Source organism: Zonotrichia leucophrys, chromosome 10 (genome assembly GCF_028769735.1).
Source record: "Zonotrichia leucophrys gambelii isolate GWCS_2022_RI chromosome 10, RI_Zleu_2.0, whole genome shotgun sequence".
NCBI lineage: Eukaryota > Metazoa > Chordata > Aves > Passeriformes > Passerellidae > Zonotrichia > Zonotrichia leucophrys.
In genome coordinates this window covers 17,271,102-17,293,130 of record NC_088180.1, presented here as the reverse complement: position 1 = coordinate 17,293,130, position 22,029 = coordinate 17,271,102, and the positions used below count along the sequence as shown (strand labels likewise).

General features: G+C 43.4%; 1 protein-coding gene across 2 annotated transcripts in view; it reads left to right on the top strand.

Moving 5' to 3' along the window:
- CERS3 (ceramide synthase 3) overlaps window positions 1-22,029 on the top strand; it is a 42,403-nt gene that overhangs the window by 6,608 nt on the left and 13,766 nt on the right. For both annotated transcript variants that reach the window (XM_064722032.1, XM_064722031.1), the window contains exons 2-10: window positions 7,415-7,597; window positions 9,022-9,139; window positions 11,671-11,789; window positions 15,245-15,302; window positions 16,159-16,209; window positions 17,077-17,169; window positions 17,351-17,479; window positions 18,999-19,105; window positions 20,399-20,555. In XM_064722032.1, coding sequence (XP_064578102.1) covers window positions 7,416-7,597; window positions 9,022-9,139; window positions 11,671-11,789; window positions 15,245-15,302; window positions 16,159-16,209; window positions 17,077-17,169; window positions 17,351-17,479; window positions 18,999-19,105; window positions 20,399-20,555 — 1,014 coding nt within the window. In that variant the 5' untranslated portion in view covers window position 7,415. The remainder of the gene's footprint in view (window positions 1-7,414; window positions 7,598-9,021; window positions 9,140-11,670; window positions 11,790-15,244; window positions 15,303-16,158; window positions 16,210-17,076; window positions 17,170-17,350; window positions 17,480-18,998; window positions 19,106-20,398; window positions 20,556-22,029) is intronic.

The following is a 22,029-nucleotide window of genomic DNA, read 5'->3' as shown; positions in this document are numbered from 1 at the left end:
TTCCAAATATTGCCTGGGTCCCATCTTCTTTCATGGCAGGCTTGGGGGTTCAGATGGGAGTTTCAGGATGCTCCAGAGGAGCTGTGGGAAGGAGGGCCTGCAGGAGGGAACCTCTCCACTGTTGTTCCCACAGAGCCCTCTGTGGTTTGAGAGCTCTTGGAGCCCCAAAGCACTGATGGCTGGGGGCCTTACCAGTTGCTGTTCTGTTTCTTCATTCTTGTGCTCTCCCACAGCCATCTGCTCCTGCCTTCCTTCTGACAGAGACAGGCCTGGCTGAGATGGAGCTTTGGCTCAGCTCTGGCAAGCCTGGTCCCATTTCCTGGGCTGCTGTTTGCTGACTGCAAGCAGGAAGAAAAGGCTAATAAAAGGTTCTTTGCCTCTGGCTTCTCTGTGAGGTTCTCTTCTCCACATTAATGTGTCCACCAGAATGCCAATACTTCTGAAGGTTGTTGTTATTTGAAACTGGGGAGAGCTGCTGAGGAATGACTTTCAGCTTGATTCCTTAGTCATGGAATTAAAAAAGAAATTAAGCAGTCAGATAGGTTAAGTAAAACTGCCATGTTTCTATGGTATCTCTAACCAAACACACATTCAGTGTGTGCTTTCTTCTGCTTAGGAATTTCAGAAATTCCATTTTTGGTTTTCTGAGGAGCTCTGGAACACTTGTTGTAGAACATTCAGTTGATTGAGGCTGGAAGTACTGCTGAGAGTGCTCAATAGGAGCAGAAACCTTTCTCTAACTTTATTCAAAACCCCCCACTTCATCTAAAAGCTGTCAGAGTGAAGTGATGTTTTTGGTGCTCCCTTTTCTGCACCCTCAGCAGGCTCAGCATCCTCCCGTGCGTGTGGGGAGCAATTTGGAGCCAGCCAAATTCTCATCGTGCAACAGAGGCCACGTGACTTCAAACATTTCTTCATCTGCTGTGTTGAAAGGAGCAGGGAAGGCAGTGGCACTGCTGCTGCTGCCGAGTTTCACGGGGTGATGTGGATGACATCAGGATTGCCTTCAGTCAGAAATCTTGAAGTGCAGCTTTGCTGGGTGGGTCTCAGAAGAATTTGAAAGGGTTCTGGAGATAGGGCGTGTTTACCTCGGTCAGAGTAGTGAGTGTGATGCCTCTTCCCTGCTAACGTGCTTATAGTCTCTGACTGCAACATCAGGAAGGTAAGAGTTCCTTTTCCTGCCCTTTTTTCCTGGCCTGGTACATTTTGTTGGGGTTTTTCCCCCTCTCCTCACATCACCCTGTGTTCTGAATTGTCAGCATGTGCTTAGTCTCTAAGATTGTTTAATAAGGGAAGAGTAGAGTAACTCCCATGAGTAGTCTTCAGATAAAGAATGCAATAACATTGAGATTTTATACTTTGCCACTAAGTATTCCAACCTATGAGAACTGCCTTCCTAGTGAAGGAAAAAAGAAAAAAGACAGTACAGGTTACAGTAGTAGCTTTCCTTTCTACTTCTTGTACCATTATCCTGTTAAGTGCCTGTAAGAGCACTTCTTTCTGAACTGGGAGGAAATTCTTAACAGGAATAAATGTTAACTAAGGATATCGGTGTGATTATATAAGAGAAAAAAAACACTTGATTTTGAGTAGTTTGTAAAAGCTACTTCTAAATTTTTATGTAAAATGCTAAGGAAAAAAAACTCCTGTAAGAAATTCAGTTAACAGAGGTTTAGGGTTTTTTTTGTAAAACTTCTCTTTTGAAGCTCTGAGGAAGCCTGTGCTATAAATAACACACCTAAACAGGCTGCTAGCGAGAGGTATTTCATAGTAACGCCACAACATTCAGATGGAAGAACCCCAATCACATTATTGCAATGTATCTCTGTTTTTCACTACCTTCCTAGCTCAGCCCTTCAGCTGGCTGCCACTGCTGATGGAGAGGCTGTGCTGTGGCTGAAAATGTCCCTTGCGTTTGTTAGGACATGAAAAGGATGGCAAAGTGGCTGAAATAATGAAAGAGCAGTTTGGTTCTGGCTCCTCCTCCGGGTGTCTCGGTGGGTGGGGAATGTCTGGGCTGGATGATATCCCGGCTCAGGAGGGATCACAGGGGGAGCCGGGGAGCCCAGGAACGGGGATGAGCAGCAGCCTTGGCTCAGCCCCGGAGATCACAGATGGCCGAGCGGGAGCCCCTGGCGCACACCATGGCTGAAGGCTCTCTGGCAAACAGAGTTCTGCAGGGTGCAAAGGCACCAATCCTGTCCCTTCCCTGCCTTCCAAGGGCCAATTTAAAACCTTGAGTCATTCACTGAGGGTGGAAAAGCCAGGAGCCTCTCCACCCTCAGGTCTCCTCTCTATTCTGCTGCCTCCACGTGCTCTGTGCTCCCACTGCTCGTCCTGACCGCTGTGTCCCCTGTGCTGCTCAATTCTTCCCTGCCCTTAACTCTCACCTGAAATAAGTGACACAACTCTGGTAAAATCTCCATTATGTAGCTTAGCATTTTAAGTTAGACTTTAAGTTTGTATTTCAAACAAAGCTTTGGTAAGCTGCAAAAAAAGAAAAAAATCTTTTTTGTGTCTTTCCCCAGTAGTAAAAATTTGAAGTCTCATAATTTGAAAGCTTTTTCTTTACATTCAGATAAGTGTTACTAAGTTCTCAAAGCAACATGTGTTGTTCCTTTAGGATTGTTCAAACTTTTTGTGAATTAATCATCTATCAAGAACCTCTAGCTTGGATAGGGTTAGGGGTTTTTTTCCAACAACTACTTTTTATCTCAAAATTATTGCAGTTACTTGAGTTATTTCACAGCTCTTTATTCCACTCTGTTCATCTTATGGATTTCTAAAGCTTAAAAGTGGATGTAGTTTGCACTGTAACTGTACAGTGAGAGAACTGTATTTCACTTTCCTCAGCAGCCTGCCATCACCTGAAACCATTTTAGCTGCTCAAAAATTATTTACCTTTAAGTAGAGAGGGAGCATGGTGACTTTCACCCAGAAAATTAATTATTTCAGAGAAGTCAGGTTCACTTTTTTGTGGTTTTGTTTTCCTACCAGAGAACAGGGAAAAATAAAAACTCACTTGCCACCTTAATTGAGATTTATTCAAAGTGCTATTTTTGCCTGCTCAATATAGTACCCAAGTTACAAGGTAATGTGAAAGAACAGTAAAAAGTAAAACGCTGCAATTGCCCTGTAATGAGGCACTTAAAGTGTTTACAGTTGAGATTTGTACAAGCCAGGGAGTAAATATGAAGTTAAAGGTCTCACAGCAATCTTAATTCAGCTGTTTGAATTCAGTATTTTGGGGTTTCATTGTAAGAAACGGAGTCCAGCAGCTTTATTCTGTGCTGCCCCTGCTGCTGTGTGGGCTGGGAGAGGTGTCAGCCAGCCCAGCCTCGGGCTGTGCAGAATCCAGCTGGAATCCTGTTTTCCCACTGGCACAAACCAGGTGAGACAGGATGCAAAGAGGTGGCAGCATCAATCCAACATCCTGCCTTCAGTCCCTTGCTCCACAAAGCACAGGTCAGTGTGCAGGACCCAGCTCTGTTCAGCTGTTTCGTGCTGGTAGATGCACTTGGATTCTTCACACATTGTCAAAAAGAAAAACCCAGTCTGTTTGTGGTAGAACACAGATCTGCAGCTGAAACCTGTGTGTAAACTCCTGGAAATACTGCAGAGTCTTAAGCAAAACCAAAGCCTGTGATATGGTGGATCTGATCTTTATTTGCTCTTTTAAACCACTTTTATTTCATGTTGAGGATGAACAGCTTTGCTATCTGTTTTGATATCTGAGGCTTGATGTTTCCCAACAGTCACTGCACCAGCTTTGCCAGCTCTGCCAAATGGAGGGGAATAGGAGAATTATGTTCTTCTTGCTGATTTCAGTCCTTCCCTGTTACCTCTGGAGCCTCACTGAGGAGACCAAGGGGATGCTTAGGAGAATTAAGGTCTCATTCACTTGCATGTTTGTGTTGTTGATCCATTGGGTTTTGCAATTTATTCAGTAAATAAGGATAGGAAATCCTCCTAATACATGCTGCAAACCTGGGTATCTCCTTCTCTTAGTCCTGGCTTTGGAAACACAGTTTTCAAGCAAGAGTTTTTGAACAGACAATACAATCAAAGCTTTGGCTCAGTTTCTTTTTATTAATTCCTCAGACTGCGGCAGCCAGAAATTCCACTTCAAAGCAGCTCCTGAATTTGTTTTGCAAAATGCAGCCGCACAGCTTTTGTCAACCCCAGATTTGCCCTTTTTCTTTTTTTTTCTTTGCTTAATATCATTAAAAATATGAGGGCTTTTTTTATTGAATATATCCAGGATCCAAGAGACAGCACTTTGAAAGAAACTTCACATTAGTACTTGCCAACTGTGTGGGCTTTCCTTTAATTATAAAGGATGCAGCTCCTGAAGTAATCATTCCTGATTTTCCTGTTTTGCACTAGCCCATTAAAACTAGATTAAGCTACAGAGGTGATCCTTCCATAACAGGGAGATTATTTGATTTCTTTACTGGGAGTATTTAATCCCTGCAATGCAGAGGAACTTGAGTGTTTTAAAATATCTTTATTTTTGACTGACTTTTTGCCCCTTCCAGAGCAAGGATTCCAGTTTTTTTCAGGGGAAGTGCTCCTGGCAGTGCTGCTCTGTGGACAGGGATCTGGTGAAGGCAGAGGTTTTTCACCCTAGGCTGGGCAGAATGAGTCACTCACTGCTGCATTTCTCACTGCTGCTTGCTGGGTGCTGCCACAGGCTGTGAGGAGAAGCTCTGAGCTCAGCACTCAGCAATAGGAGGTTTAGGCTGAGTAGGATTTTAAGTTTTTAGTTAGAGCTGGTCCCAAATCAGGCCGAGCTTTACCTTTGCATCTGCTGTCCGTTCTTTGAAAGCAGCGTTGGCAGGGGAGAGAACTCGTGACAGTTTGTGCAAGTAAAAAACCAAAAAACTTCTGAAATCCAGCTTCTCCAGCCTGATCCCAGCACTGGGGCTGGTGGCCACAGCTGTCCCCTGTCATGCTCAGGTCAGTGTTTGTAAGGAATTCCTCACCTCCCAGGGGCTCCAGGAACCTGATGATGAGAGCTGAAGGGAGGCAGGAAAGCAGCCCAAGTATTTCACTGCTGCTGTTAGGAAGATGGAAACCTTCATGGTTTCCCAGGGAATGGCCTGATTTGCTGCAGTGAAAACATCCAGTTTAAGGGTAATGAAACTTAAGAACAGGCTGCAGACAGATTTGGAATCTCATCATTGGTTTTGTCAGAAACCCTTGGGCAGTGTTCCTCAGGGATGGTCTAACCCCCAGGGGCCGGTCCTCATACAAATACAGAGATTACAGAAGAGTTCCAGAAAACCCACCTTTTGATAAATCTGTTTAGTGATTGCGAGGAAAGATTTCCCCTGAAATAAGTGAACTCTGGATTTTATACAGAACTCAAATCCCAGAATTCCCTTATACTTTAAGATTAGGCATGTACTTATAAGCTTAGTTTAATAGTGCTATATTAACTAGTTTAAGAGGTAATCATATGGTGAGGCATCCATGTGTGGAAGAAAACCATCAATTAGAGAGATCCCAGGAATCCTATAAGAAAATATTCACTACTGGGCTTTTCTAAGGTTTCAATGTTTTGGGTGCATGTTCAGCCCCAGCCCATCTCACCACAAGGCAACTGTGAGTGCTCCTTCCACTGGGCCATAACAGACTGGCCTCTTTTAATTACACTCTGGGATAGCTTGCAGTGCACAGTCTAGCTAAAAAATATAGATATATTAGGAAGCAGAAGTGTGTAACAAGGCTTTCCCTTGGTCTTCTACTGTCTGCAAGCCTTTCTGTCTGACCCAAAATGTCATGTTTCAAAGCCCTGCTTCATTAGGGTGGCGCCTGCAAGCTGCTGTTTAGGGTCTGTTAGCAGCCCCAGCATAAATCCCCACTTCCAGGAGTTTATAATTCAGCAGTAAAACATTGCTCTAGGCTGCAACTTGGCATATAAAGTCTCTCAGGAACAATTGTGATTTCTCCTTCCTTTATTTTTGCATTTACTTATACACACACACGATTCATTCAGGAGGTTTTTACTGTCCCCTTCCTGCATTTAAAAAGATTAAATGACTGGGTTATTAATAGTTCAATTCTGACTACTGTGCTGGGCCAGTGCATGGATCTGCAGTTTACCAGCTCTGTTTGATGGGTGCAGGTCTCTGTTCCACAAACCTGCTCCAAGCTTAGTGCAAACAGCCCAATGTGGACCAGCAATGATTGTTTGGCTGTTAATTAACATGGGCTCCAGTGTTAATTAAAGCTGTGTCCAGGTCTGGGATGCTCTGGGCATGGTGTCCTGAGCTTGCTGCAGGCACAACTAAAACCCTGTGTTCCCTGGAAGAGCATGGAAAGGGCTGAAACCCTGAGACCATGCCTGACCTTGGCATGGTTTGATCTCAACTCGAGATATTGCTGGGAGATCTTCTGATGAGATAAAGATTTGGCTGAAATCATCCTCCCAGCTCAACTGTTTCCTCATCAAGGCTATGTTTCAATGATATTAGTTATTTTCCTCAGGTTTTTCCTGGTTTACAGAAACTTGTAGCATGGTAAAAGTAATTCAAGTTTACTATTCCTAGAAATCATGGAAAAATAGTGTTTCAGCCTTATGGAAAATACTGTTGTAACTTCTATTTTTCTGCAACATTAGGATATTTTTATAGGCTATATAACATGTTTGTACTGTAAAATCCTTACAAATAAATAAGAGAGAACAGCAATTTCTAAATATATAATGTAGACTGCAAAAGTTAAAAAGGAGGCTTTTTCAAGAATGAAATGCTTTAACCAAGTGATTTTTTTTTCCTTCCAGACTTATTTTAGACATTTGTTCCTGATCTAGGTTTTGGTCACAGTTAAATCATATAATTTCCCACAATTCCCAGAAAAAGCTTGCTATGCACAGTATTTTTCCCCCCCCACTTGTTCTGTGCTCAGGTGTTTGCAAATTCAGGATATATTTCCATTAGCATATTAGACAGCAGTAATTCATCAGTGCAATGCCCTCATTATTATGGAATTGAGGCACTCCCTGGACCCTCTCATCTCTTTTCCACTCTTCCTCCCACTTATATTTAATTTATAAAGGCAGCCCCAGGAGGATCAGTTCTCATTAGTATGAATATGATAGATAATACATGAGTGGTGCAGGAGGTTTGACCAGGTGCTAAGCAGGGCAGTGTGAGTGACTGGAAGGAGGCAGCAGGTACTTTCAAAGGCCCTGTGTTGCTTTATAGCAGGTCAAAATTTGGCTTTATTATTTTATCTTCTGCTGGGTTATAATCCCACCTCTTTGCTCTAAACCAAGAGGGTTTTAATTTCCTGTGTGATTTTTTTCCCCCTGAGAACACTGACTTTACACAGGCTCAATATGGTTTTTTCCATGCATTTTCTCTTTAATACATGAGGAATAAATGAAATTCTCTCTTCATTTACTCAGCATGGCATACATCCTAAAGACACTCAACAGCTGGTTCTGGTGGGAGAATATCTGGATGCCCATCAACTGCACATGGGCAGATTTTGTGGACCGTGAGGGACTCGTGTTTCCCAAACCCCATCAGCTGTACGCCACAATCCCGTACGCTTTCGTGCTGCTCATCATCCGCTTCTTCAGTGAGAGGTAAGAAACTGAAATGCAATTCATCCTCATTAATGCTGAAAATGAGGTCTCTCTAGATCAATGTCATGTTTTATAAAGGAGGATTAGTTGGTGGTTTACTGGGAAGATCTAGGATAACACAGCAAGTGAAAAATGGGAAAATATTTTCATTATTAGGTATGTGTGGCCATGTTCCAATCCAGAAGAGAAATATTTCTATCTAGCTTTTCTAGAACAGCATTTGGATACTTCTGATGATCTTCTTTCCATTCTAAACCATGTGGGCTTCCTTTTTCTCTTTCAGTGGAAGGCCAGAGAGATTTGTCCTCTCAACCAAACCTCTCATTTTGTCCTGCACCAGAACATTCGTGTGAGGTTGATAGACCCCAGGTGTCTCTCTTTGGCCAAGCTAAGCAGACTGGAGGGATCTCAAAGTTTCATGTGAACATTTTATGCAGATCTAGTAAAGCTGGTTGCTTTTTTTCCCCCTCTCTTTGGCACCAAAAAGTGAATTGCTTCTGCAGCTGCAATCTTGGGGGACAGGCAGATGTTGGCTCCACAGAAAAAAGCTACAATCGTATTGAGATTTGCCGTGTTTTGACTTATTTATTTATACCTTTTTTGCTTTACTTTCTTTTCTTTTTCCTCTAAAAGATGTGATTAGTAGGCTTTTATAATTATTTCAGGACAGAATGAGGAAATTTGGAATGTCGTAAGTTGGACAGACTTAAACCAGAAGCAGATAAGATCATTCATGCTGGAAATGAAAAGTAATTTGGATCATATGTTCATAACCATTGCCAGTGTGTCTCACTGCAGTGCTGAGGGTAATTAGCCCACACATCTGGCTGCAGTGAGTCTGGGGAAAGCTGACCACTGCTCTGAGCAATGAGGAATCCATGGCTGATAGAGCAGGAGGGAGGGGCTGTCCCTGAACACCCTGCCCAAGCAGGGAGGTGAAACCTTTGGAGCACTTTGCAGTGATCTGGGGTGGAAAAGGGAGGGAAAGGGAATGGCTGTGTGCCACAGGCTGGATCCAGCATTGATCTGTGCTGGTGGCCCAGTGAAGAAGGTGCCAAGTGACTTTGCCACTGGAGGAACTTGCCCAGCATCAGACCCTGAGCTCACATGGGACAGCATCTGGTCTCCTTTCACTCAACCTCAACACTCCTCTGATGACCACGAAAGTCAGGATGTTTCCTTGAGTTTAACAGCATTTCATGGCCACAAACTGCATTCCTTGGGTCTTCTTTATTGTATAACAGCTGATAAATTGTGGTTCCCTCTTGGGATTAGCTAGGGGAGGTCCCTTTTTCTCAGTGCACTGGCACGTTCTATGGTGGATTAAATTGCGTCCAATTTGTTTTCTTTGTATCCTGGCATAAGAACAGCCAAGGTCTTGTAACTGTGTTGTTTCTAAAGCTTTTCCTGCTGTGTCTTTTCAGATATGTTGCTATACCTTTAGCAAAAGCCTTGGGTATAAAGAATGTAAGACGTGTGAAGCCGCAGCCTAATCCTGTGCTAGAGAGTTATTTCCGGGAGTGCTCAAGACAACCATCCCAAGTAAGGATTCTCATTCTTCCAAACTCATTTTACTTTTGGAAAATCCCACTCTTACTGTTTCAATCAGCTCTCAGCAATGACATCATGGGATGAGTTCCAACTGATTGACAGATGACTTAATTTATTTGGGTTTTTGTTGCTGTTCTGCTGACAAGGGTGTATGGCATCCGAAACAGAAAATACGTTTAAGATGTTTAATTTTCTGGCACGTTGTTCTAGGTTAGATTGTTAATAATATTTCCAGTGAAGATTAGTGTTCCATCTTTAACTCATTCTGCCTGGAGAAAGCTTCAGCTGATGTCTGTTGTTGGAAAGCAGGATTGTATTTACTGCAGGAATGCTGGCACGGAAGCCTTTTGATCCGTTATGTTACTGCATACTTAATCCTGGCTTATGTGAGAAAGAAAAGCAATCCTTCTATTACCCTGCTGTTTGTTTTTAAAATTGAACAAGGAAAAAAGACTAGCCAATGCTTGTCACCTCCAAAAATGAGGCCATTGATTTTTTTATGGGAGGCAGGTACTTTGCTGTGAGTGCTGCCTCAGGAAGTTCCCTTACCTGACTACAGTTCCCGAACAATTGCAGTTTTCCTACACTGGTTTTGAAAAGAAATATTTGCTTTCTAGTAATGAGGGATTTTGATAATTATTGATAGTGGAACTTGGCATTCTATCCCTAACTCTGCTATTCTTTTATTGTCTCTTTTGCCTGATAACATCAGGAATAAATACACGGGTGTTCACACACGAGCCCCTCTCTCTCTGGGCAAGTATCCCAATCTCAGTTTCATTCCTTCCTTCTGCTTGAGTACAGCTGGACATTTGATTTCTGGAAGGCAGCACAGCATTTTTAGACTCCTCAGAGCATGGGAAAGATTCAAGCTGCCTCCTTCAGGTGTCCAGCCTGGGCAGCAGTGTGCCTGGGAAAGGCTGGCTGGCAGCTGAGGGCACGTGGGCTCTGCTCTCTGGAGACAGAGTCGCTATTCCTGCGTGGCAGGTGGAGAGCTGGGAGCCAGAGGGTGGGCTGGACACGGTGGCTGTTTGCACTCCAGCCCTCCCTGGCAGCTCAGGTGCCTTTTCTCACATTCCAGAGGTTTTCTGTGGGATCTCAGCACCTCAGGACTGAGGTGTCACCGAGAGCACCCTTGGGGGGCTCGGGAGTCCTGGAATGTTGCCAGAAGTGTCTGGTGGCTGGACTTTGATCCTACACAGGAGACGACACCTGTATGAGGATAGGAGGGTTTCACCAGAGTGAATGGTGAAGGGATTAGTTAGTTAGAGAGTGAAACACAGGGTTTAGGATTTCTGTACAGGGGGGTTTAGAGAAGTAAGATGGAGGAATTGGGGGTGTCCTATCCTTCTTCTTTTTTCTTTCTCCATCTTCTTGGTGATGGTGGCACTTTGGGATGGTCATTACTAAAGTGCACTGTCAATAGGTGAAAGGTATTGGGGAAAATGAATAAATATTGTATATGCAGCTTTGGATATAAAGATAGGTGACCGCCCGGGAGGGGGGGAGTGTGCTCATGGCTGGAAGCTGAGCAGAGCTCTGTCGGGCCGAGAGAAAATCTTTTAGATAAACAATTAATAAACACCGAGACCGAGAAAAGAACTGAAGCCTCTTCTCGTCCTTTGAAACGCGGGCTGCCCCAAGGCCACCCCGGGCCTTTCCAGGCCATCCAAACAGCCAAAAATCGGACAGTTTTCCTGAGGGTAGGAGACTCCCTGGACTGGCCTCACCTCGGTGGAGGCAGCTGCTGCCACCCACTATTTGCATACTTCCCCAGGGATGAGCCAAGCACTCTCCTTGCTCCTGAGGCAGCCCTGGGAGGTCAAACCACACTTCTGCACTTGGGGATGGAGGAGAGGGAGGAAGGCCACAGGCTGCTGCATGTGGGGCACTGAGCTCCCCAAAGTGCAGGAGCGTCACTGCCTTGTGCTGGGCACGTGCTGGCCTGGCCACCGTGGGAGCTCAGGGGATGCAGAGGCCCCAGTGTGGCATCCCCATGGCCACGTGCAGTTCTAGGCCCTGCTGCACCCCCAGTTTAGTTCTGGTGCTGGAGTGGGGCACTCTGCACCTTGCTCAGGAGGATAGATTGACTTTGGATTTGAGAACTGAGCTCAGGTCACTTTGATTCCAGGCCACTTCTCATCTGTGGGACTCATAGATAAACAAATTTTAATATTTATGATTAGGTAAGATATTAGGTGCTGTGTCCACATCTTTCCAATCATGGCACTTCCCCCTCCAGCCTAAGCTCTCATCTAACAGTAAAAGTTCTGTCTCTGAAGCTCTCAGGAGTGACCAGAAAGATAATAGCAGAGTTTGTGAATCTGTTCATTTCGTGCCTGCATTATTTACATGAATAAAAATCCAGGGTTTCTGTGGGCATTACTCAAAAATACCCTCCATGCATATTTAATATTGGTAATATTTTTAAATTAAGACCTTGCAACAGTGGGAAGCTCCTCTGTGAACTACAAAATAAATGAAAATGACATCTCCTGTTAACACTGTTCCATTTCTTGCAGTCAGAGATCAAAGGCCTTGCCAAGAAGTGCAACTGCACCGTCCACTTGGTGGAGAAATGGTTCAGGAGACGGCGAAACCTGGAGATCCCAACCGTGCTCCGGAAGTTCCAGGAGGCTTTGTAAGGAAAGACAATGCCTTTGGTTATCACTGCTGTCCTCTTCTGGAAGAAAATTATTGAGGTCCCCCCTTTCCAGAAGGCTGGGTCTGCCTGATGGGGGTTTGGGTTTCTGAATGCACAAAGTTGAAATTATTTAGTAGCAGTTCTCCAAATGATGGTTAAATGTTTAGGTGAACTGTTTCTCCTGGGAAAAAAAAAAACAACCTTAAAATATTTTATAGTTTTTTTCCTTGTGGAATAATGGATTTGTAGGCTCCTGGTACAACACGTAAGATGAAAACAGGCAGAGAATATGAAAATATTTTCCTGTCTGCCAGTAATGATAGGGGAACAACAATGCTTACCCTGGGGTAAGTTTGTACCCATGCTGTCATTTTGGGATGCTGTCATGTGTACCAAAGTCAGTTCCAGAGCAGGAATTGTGGCATCCAGACTGAAGGACAGGTGCCACAGCTTGATCATGGGATACTGTGTGAAACAGGAACTCAGAGTCCCTGCTGAGAGTGGGCCAGTGAGCAGCTTTGAGTGACAGTAATGAATATGTAAGAAGTTTCAAAACCTCCTGCATATGATTTTTCACTTATGTGTGAGAACTTCCTCATACCTAAACACTTTAAGTGTGATCTAAAATCTCACACAAATTGCAAATCCCCAAATGGGCACAGCTCATCCCTTTTGGGTACTGACATGAGCTGTACCAGTGTAAAGCGCTTTCAAATGCTCTGTGTATTTGGCTTTGCATTAGCCTAATTACATTTGCAAAACTTCACCTGATTATAATATTGAACCTCTGTAACTGTAGATCAGCTTAAGGCATGAGGGTTAAAAGTACAGCACAGAGCTTAAAGTTGAGTACTTTATCAAGATTATTTCCAGTGTTAATCAATGTGATGATGATTTAGTGGTGTCCTCAGTCAGACATAAATCCAGATGATAGACAGAGGTGTGTCTCTTTGAAGTCTGAGCTGAGGAAACTCTCCTGCCATGGTTTATGTCTGCTGTTGTTTTGGGGATCAGATAGTTTGGTTTCAGAAGTGACAATAAGATTTCCTGCTCTTGCTAAAAGACCTGCCTGCCATGTGTGCCAGTCTCTAGTAACACACAGCTAAAGACTGAAATTCCAACTTGCTTGGCAGCTTGAGTGAGAATGAAGCAAACAGGTTTCTCTTGTGCAATTTTGTGAACCTTGCTCCGCTCTTTGTCAGTGAATTTAATTGAATATAATTCTCTAGGCAAAAAAAAATGAGGAACAGAGTTATTCCACTCTAATAGTCAGTGTTATGAGCGTTATGAAATTTTTTGAAAGCCTGCAATCTCCAGGATCTTTTTTCTGAATCACAAGGAAAATCTGATGAGCCAGATCTAAACCATACTTATGCTATTAGTGCTCCCAGTTAAGCAACCCTGGGGTTTGGAAAGCCCTTTGCATGAAACTTCACTGCCTTGTAAGATTTACCAGCCTTTAACTTCCTCTACCAAGTTCTTTTTTGTTACATTCACTTCAAGAGAAAAGATTCCTGAAGTTATACCAGAAAATCCTCTTGCACAGCTCTTGTTCAGTGCTCTCTCTGGTGGCCAGGATCAGAGTTTAAAAGGCACTTGAGTAAAATTTGGCGAGTTTGGATGAGTTTTACTTCAGGTTTTATTCACCAAATTCATAAAGAAGCTGGGCTCAGTGCAAAATGAGGCAGTGCTCTGGCAGCCTTGCACGCAGAATGAGTTCATCTGAAGTGCTGTTTATGGCCAAATGCATTCAATATATAAAATATATAATAGGGCTGGGGACTAATGGCACAGTCTTGGAGGTGCTCTGTGCTTTGAATCCTATTCAGAAAACCCCACTTGCACTTTACAGCCAACACAGCATCAATTCTGCCATATCCACTGGCCACTCACACCTTGTTTGGAATGGGAGGCATGAGGGCACAAGCAGCTGCTGTGTAAGGTCTGTCCCATGCCAGTGTTGTGTTTTCCAGCACCTCTTGGTTAACTCTGAGCCAGGTATTCCTTGTGGGCTCCACTCTGCAATTTCCACCATGTACCTCTGTGCTTCTCCTGTTCATGCAGTGCTTGTTGTGTAGTGTTATTTTCAAATCATCTGAGGGAAGATAAAGTTGAGAAGAAAAACAGTTGTTTATCACATGTGTATCAAGTGGCAATTTTATAATTATTTTCCTGACTTCTTTCTCAGGTGTGACACAATTTATTTTGTCTCACCTCCGACATTCTGCATCCTCATTTTTGTTTGTTGTTTTTCTCATAAAAAACACTGTCTCAGCCTTTGAAAAATCTCATTCTTTCTCCTGGAATATCAGCCTCCAGGGGATGTGGGGCTCAGAAAGTAGGGGCTGCTTTTACCACACAGGTTCTCCTCCTTTTCTCTCATTTGGCACTTCATTAAAGCTTGCCAAAGACCCCAATGCCATTTTCTACATCTCCCAATCCACTGGTACAGTGTTCTTGTGGTGCTTTCTCCTTTTTGAGTTGTCTGGGAGTTGCTTGCTTCTCTCCTCTGGAATACTCTGGTTCTGGAAGTTCTCAGCAGCTCTGGGGCCCTGTGCCTGTCCCTTGTCACAACCTTCCTTTGCTGTGAAGTCCTGCACTGTTTCCTACTGGACTTGCAGAGCTGCTCAGGGGAAAGGTCAGGCTTGGCCTGCCCAGGGGAAGAGTGGAAAGGAAGGAATTTTCCATCACCTGTCGAGGTGGGAGTGGGAATGCTTGGGCTGAGGCTGCAGCCACACCCAGTGCTGGGGACAGTGCCTCCCACACAGGCTCCAGAGTCATCAGCCCTCCGACAGCAGCCTGCTCTGACACCCCAGAGCTGCAGCACAATTCACTGAGATGCTCAACAGCTTTTTCCCTTTGCTGACTTAGCAAGCTGATGGTGCAAAGCTGGAAGGTTTATCTGCCTTGCTGGATATCCATTTAATCTACAAAAAGCTTAGATCAGGCTAAATTCTGGCACACCTAGTCAAAGATGAGGTTATAGTTAATTGAGACCTTGTAGCAAGATTTAAACTAACCCAGTAGATTCTAATAATTCATAAGGCTCCCCTGTTGTCAGCAATTGGTGTTTAGAGAGATGAAGTGAATGAACCCAGGAAAAGGTTTGTGTTCTCAAACATTAATTTTTAGGGGATTTGTTACGCTTTTTGTGGTCATTCTCTTGATCAGTTCAAGCCTGGCTGGAAAATTACTGCTATCATGACAATTCAAATATCTGTATTGTGATAATGTAAAAGAATTTCCTTATTTAGCAGTGAATCAAACCTTAAATATTTAAGTGTTAATAATTCAAATACAGTTAATATGTGTCTATCCTTAACATTGAGTGTGAGGCCACATTTATGTGAAGATTGTCTGTGATGTACAATGATCTGTAGTAACTGTGGCTCAGGACAATATCTTTACAAAATATAATGGTTTGTTCCTATTTTTTCATTTCAATTTTGCAGCTGGCGATTTTCATTCTATCTGACATCCTCCATTGTTGGATTTATATTTCTGTATGATGTAAGTTAACTTTTTGAAAGATTGATACTTTATTTAAACAAAATAATTTCTAGATTTTCTTGAAACGCATTGAAAGACTGTGAGTTCAATGGCTCTGTGGGATCAGATCTTTGCTGTATGTAATCTGGATGATGGGCTGCATTATGCACTGAGATTTAATTTTTAAGTTAAACTTTAGACCTTCTATGACAAAGGAATTTATGAGTAATCAGTATTTTTAAGGCAAGCTTGAAGAAGTCACGCAGATGGTTTTACAACATGCCTTGTTAACACCTACAAATGCATCACATGGCCATGTTTTCCTCCGAGGACACCATAAACTTTTTTTGGCAGCACTTTTGGTGGTCACAGCTATTTACTGAGGTGTTGCTGCTGAGTCAGAAGTTGGGAATAACAGAGATTGGTGCTTGTAGCTCGGTGAGCCCTGCCTGGGGTGTCATTAGTGCTTCCCCAGGCAGCGGAACAGATCCCGGCGTGTCTCTGCTCATCTGGCCCTTGTCCCCAAACGCTGCTTCTCATCCTCATCCCCTGCGCTGTGTGACTGGTAAACACAGCACATCTAATCACTGTGGCAACATATCTTGAGTAATTGCACTAATAAAACACACACCCACTGCTTTGGATGATGAAATTGTGAACTGGAACGTTTCAGGTGTCCTGAAGAGAAGCCAAAAAGCTGGGAACAATATAATAAATCTGAGCTGCAAGTTCCCTTTAGAAATTGGTGGAGAACAGTTATCAAGATTACAGCTTCTTAGCCTGCTCCACTTAGAGAGAGTTTAAGTAGAGAAGATTTTGAGTTAAGGTGATAATTGTTGCTGAGCTGAGCAGTGTCTGACTGAGGTGTCTTCCCCAGAAACCCTGGTTTTACGACATCTGGCAGACGTGGGTTGGTTATCCGTTTCAGGTGAGCTTTTTGGCACCGGGCCAGTGGCCTCCAGGCATTCCAGGTATTTCCCCATTGGAAGGGATAATTTACAGCGGCCTTTTCCCTCCACACGGGCACCACCCACAGAGGTGTGGCACCAAATCCTGCCCTTTTCGGGAAGTGCTGCCGACTGCTGCGGGACTTCCCTGGGATCTGCCTGTGCTGCAAGTTCCCCCTGCAGCCCCCACCCCGGGACACCAGTTACTCACTGGAGATGTTATCAGTGCTCCCAGACTGGGTGCAGAACCCCTGCCCTGCTCCAGGCCCCACCGTGCTTCAAGGCACTCTTATTGAAATAACTCTGCCCCATCCCACTGCCTTCTTATTCCTGTCCTAGGCAGGGGCCAGGAATACAAATAATCCTGCCTCCAGCTGAGCTTTCCCTGCTCCTGCTACACACCTGGGAAATGTACTGACCCAAGGGAGCAACCAAGCTCTGCTCTCCCCTGGGCAGATCCATAGGATTTTAGCATAAATAATTGACATTTCAGTCGATTATGTTAATTGTTCACCAAAACCGAGGGGGTTTATTTGCAGTTGTTTGTAATTAAATGCAGAAGGATTCTGCATGTAGTTCTGTGACAGAAACATGGAGAAAAAGCATGCTAAAATCCAGAGGTGGGGGAGGAACTGTGGGAATTGAGAGTTGGGGCTGAGCAAAGGTTAACGTACTTGGCTCTCAGAACATCCTTCTTAATGAAGCCCAGGACAGGAATTTAATTTAGCTTAATTTTTTAAGCAAGAGTCACCAGAGGAGCAGAAGTCAGGAAAGGAAAAAAGAAGTAATCTCACTTGACATTTACTTTTTCCTGTTCTCAGAGTTAACTGTGTTTTTCCTCATCACAGACCTTGCTGCCATCCCAGTACTGGTACTACATGGCCGAGATCGGCTTTTACTGGTCTCTCATATTTACCCTTGGCATTGACATCAAGCGCAAGGCAAGTGCTTGCCCCTGTCGGTGCTTGGTGAGCGGGGAGAGGGAGCAGCAGCGCCTGGAGCGGGTTTGGCGCAGCCACGGGAGGGCAGCATCGCCCCGCACAGCACCGGGGACCCGGGGGCTGCCCGGCCAGGGACCCCCAGGGGCTGGCATTCACCTCGATTTCCTTCTGTCCCCCCCAGGATTTCATGGCCCACGTCGTTCATCACCTGGCAGCCATCGGGCTGATGAGCGGCTCTTGGTGCGGCAATTACGTGCGCCTTGGAACTCTGGTGATGTTCGTGCACGACACTGCCGATTTCTGGCTCGAGGTAACCCTGCTGTCCAGCTGTCTGGATTTTTTTTTTTAATTTTTTCTTTTTTTCTGTCCTGAGTTTTTTAGTGTCAGCGACATTTTAATCTTTCTGCCGCGAGTTTCATATGATCCCTTCCTATCCCCGCAGAGACACAGCTTGGCAGATTTGTAACTTGTAAGATAAAAAAGAGCTTCTAGATAATTTAAGATGATACTTTGTTACACAATACATTATGAGCAAGAAGCAGAAGAGAATTTCCTCAGAACAGGGACTGGAAATAAAGCTGCCTCCCTGGGTTATTTGTGTTTCACTGATAAAATTAGACCAGGCTGTCACTGAGGTTGGAAAAGACCTGTGACATCAAGTCTAACCTGTATCAGGTATTTTCTGGCAGAAGAAAAGTTTCTTCTCCTGGACTGAAGGGAAAGTCCCTTCCCTGCACAAAATATCAGTGGCAGTGTTTAAGAGGTGTCCTACTCTGCACAGAGCACTGTGATCAGAGTGGCTTCTGGGCTTTTTGGCAGACACACACAGCGTTTCTTCACTGGAATTACCCTGAGTTTATAGCACCAGGTTTGAGGGCACAGTTTCATCACCTCCTTTGGTGGCAGTGCCAGTGTAAGCAGCCCTTGTGGGCTGTTGTGTGCCACTGTCCATTTCTGTTCCTGATTATCTTACTGTATCAGAACAACTAATTGTGGGGTTGTGCACTTGGGATTGGTCCAGATTAAACAGGTTTTCTTGCTGGCTTACTTTTAATCCTGAATTGCTCCTAGGTCCAATTAACTCTGTGGCCTTACAAAGAGTTGAGTTGACAACTGGTAGGACAGCACTTGGATGGAAAGTGGAGTTGAGTACCAGAACAATTTAATCCAGCCCTGCCACTCAAAAGGAGGAGGAAAAGAAAAGAAGTTAATCAAGCTGCTGTTTAAAACTTAGGCTTGGCACCTGCAGCTTTGCTCCCACTTTGCCCAGGGTGGTTCCTAATGGAGCAGGGGGAGCTGGACAGTTCATGTAGGGGAGAAGCAGCACTTAGAGCCCTTATTAGTGGGATAGAGACCAGCACTGAGATCTCCTGCTCTCAAAAAGGAGAAGCCAGGAGCTGAATCAGGCCCTGAGCAGGGTCAGTAACAGGCATGTCCCAAACACCTGCATTTAAGGGGTCTCCTGAATGTGCAGGTGTGGCAGCAGCTTCTCTTGGGATTCAGTCTGTTTGGAATCTGGTGGAAAAATGAGGAATTATCTCTGTTCTAAAGAGCGCTTTGTGTTTCCATGACACTTTATATTCTGGTCTGCGTGCTGTTCTTTAGGCCTTTGATGCAGAGTCCTTTCCTTTGAGATAAAAAGAGAAATATAAACAAAGAATCTGGTCTGATGGTGCTTTATTAGGTATCAGTAAAATGATTGCTTTACATGTCAAACTGGGAAGAAATACTCTTCCTGCTTAGGTGGAAGATGACTCTTTATTTATGAAAACACAGAATTTATTTCAGAGAATATTTATAATATGTTTGGGGATTTTTATCCACTGCAGGCAGCCAAAATGTTTAATTATGCTCGCTGGGAGAAAACTTGCAACATACTGTTCATCATCTTCTCTATTGCATTCTTCATCACCAGGATGATCCTGTTCCCCTTCTGGTAAGCAAGATTTAATCCAGTCTCAGGCTTTTACTTCACTCTCACTCCCCGTGAAAGTTGAGTGTTGGTTCTGATGGAAAAAGGAAAGGAATGGACCGGACTTGAAAATTCTACTAGTGAGAAAATTGACAAAAACTGTCATTTTCTTTAAAAATTATTATGTAAAAATAATTTTAAATGAGCCTCTTTAACCTAAATAAAAGCTTTTATGTGTTATGTAACTTGCTTCGTAAAGAGCAGTTAAATGCTACTAGCCCCTGCATTTTCAAGGGGACTGAGCTCCTTAACTAAGAGAAATCCTTTTCCCTTTCATTCCACTCTTTCTGCTGTAGCTGCAAAGTCAGAGTACATGACTCTAGTTCATTTTTAGAGCCTTCTTTCTGCTACCCAGTCCTTGGGTAGTGCCTCACCTCACCAAATGAGGAGCCCTCAGAGAAGTTTAGGTGAACCAATTAATTTATGAAGTCAGCACAAATAAATCTTAACTTGCTAAATACTTGCATGCCTTTGGAGTGCTATGATTTAATCTGCTTTGGAGTATCCACATGGGTGCTTAACATGTTTATCTTTTAAAAAGTGTTTAATGTGTTTCACATTCACAGTTCTAATTTGCCCCTCCCTGCACATGGACAAACCCTTAGAGACTCAAGCTGGTTAAATTAATAGTTCTGAACATTGATCAACATAAGGCTTTAATTTCCTGCAGTATTTTCTTTCAGAAATGCTGATGTCTTTTACTTTATTGTTGTTTTTTTAATTAACTGTACAAGCGATCTGCAATCATTTTGCTTCACTGAGTTTCTTGTTCTTCAGTTCTTGAGCTTGGAAGCGAAACACGATGAGATTAAAGGGACTCAAAGAGCCCCAAATAATACAGAAGTAGTGAAGTCTGAAGATGGACAAAACATATGTTAATTAACAAAAAGCCCTGTTGCAAAGCCTCTAGGATTTTCTCTGGAGTGTGGATTTCAGATTAGAGGGAATTTGCACTAAAAAAGGCATAGGCAGGCTCTGAGTTGCACAGTATCTAGACCACACAGAGATGGAGATCTGAAAAACAGGGACTTTTTCTAACCTCACTTAGAGTACTTCCATGCCAGACTCAAATTTCTCATCTTCTGAAGTCTGTATTTCAACAGAGGTGCATAATCTAGTTAAGGCAGGGCTTGTTAATTAATCTACCATCTTTGCAGAGCTTTTTAATATTAATCAGCTTGGAATATGAGATTAGAAATAAGTGTAAATAGCATAAGGAGGAGATCTTGCACCATAACAATAATCTTTGTTTTTTAGGATTCTTCGTGCCACACTATATCTGCCTACCTACTACTCCACCACTCCTGTCATAGCATATTTTTTATTCAATGGGATGCTATTAACCCTCCAAGGCTTGCATTTATATTGGGGTTACTTAATTTTCAAGATTTTGAAAAGGTTCGTTTTCCTAAAGGTAAGAAATCTTTTTTTTTCAGAAAGATATGTGAAATATCAAACAGATGCCAATACCTCCGGTAGATTTACTTGGAATTTTATTGTTATCCTGAGTTTTCAAGTCAGAATGTCTGATAAGGATCTGCAGAGCAGGGAGATGTTCAAATGTGCTTTGCACCTCTCATTGTCACACCCAATGTCTTGGTTGGAATACAAAGACTTCAGCTAGAACGAGGTATTTTGCCTGTATTTGATGTTTTGTACCAATAGTAAATGAGAAATGAGCTGTCCCAGAACCTGAAGCCCCAAAATGGTCCAGAACTCCTCAGGAATTCCTGTGATCTGAGTGAAAGCAATCTTTTGTCACTGGGCTTTGTAGCAACTTACCAAAAAAGAAGTGAGTGAGTGATAAGAGCTTTGACTAGGATTTTTCTGCAGTATTTAAATTTCTTCAGATTTGCCTAAATCTGAGGTCACCTAAACTTGAGCACTGGTTTTGGATCACAAAGACCAAATGAAGCATATCTGCTTCATTTATATTGTATTATGACTCAATGAAATAGTGTCATATTCAGCTGGAGCAGAGGAACAGTGCAAGTCTGGTCTGCCTAATCTGCTTTTACCTTGTAGAGAAAACTCACATGGGGAAAATCTCTGGATAAAACTGCCATTTATGTCTTGTTTGATTGCCTGAAGTAGTGACATTTTCACAAGGTCTCGTGCTATGAAATGTGCAGTGGAGTGAGGGGTAGATAAAATATTTATCAAAAAGCATTTAAGGGGAGGACTCTGGAGAATGTCTCTAAGATTTGGCACAAGTATTGACAGATGTATTTTTCTAGTTAAGATGAAATTTTAGTTGTGCTGTTGGAAAATGGTATTTTTTCTGAGGCCCAAGAAACAAAAACTTAATTAAACTGAGTGTCCTTTTGTCTGAAGCAGTTCAGGCTGTGCAGCATCTTTAGGAAATAGAAATATTCCTTTCTCCCTGTGTTTAATTGTTGAGTGCTAACAGGAACCATCCTGTAATTATTGGATTTTTGGATACCATCAAATCTTATGCAAACAGCTGGGTATCATAGGGAGACCCCACATGTGCCCTAGCAGTTACAAACTCAGCCCCTGTAAGACAGCCAACAGCAGCACAGAAGGCACAAATCTGTGGAGGAAATGATTTGTGTTGCTGTGCCTCTACAACAAGCTTTTATGTTCCCTTAGACACTGAGAATTTTGTATTTCTTCTGTCTCATTTACCTCTGCTTGAATAATTACTGCATTAGTTCTGGCCTAGGTGTGAAGTGCTTTACTTCTTGTTTTCTTTTGTGATTTTGGCCCCGTCTCTGTGCTGTTCTTGCTCCCTGTGCACAACCCCTCTTCAGAATGGAGAGACATCCCTGTGCCTCCCAGCTGAGGAAGAGGAAGGCTGGGCAGAGCTCTCCATCCACACTGGCTGAGGTTCATTCAGGGTGCCAGAAGGTGTCAGATGCAGTGGT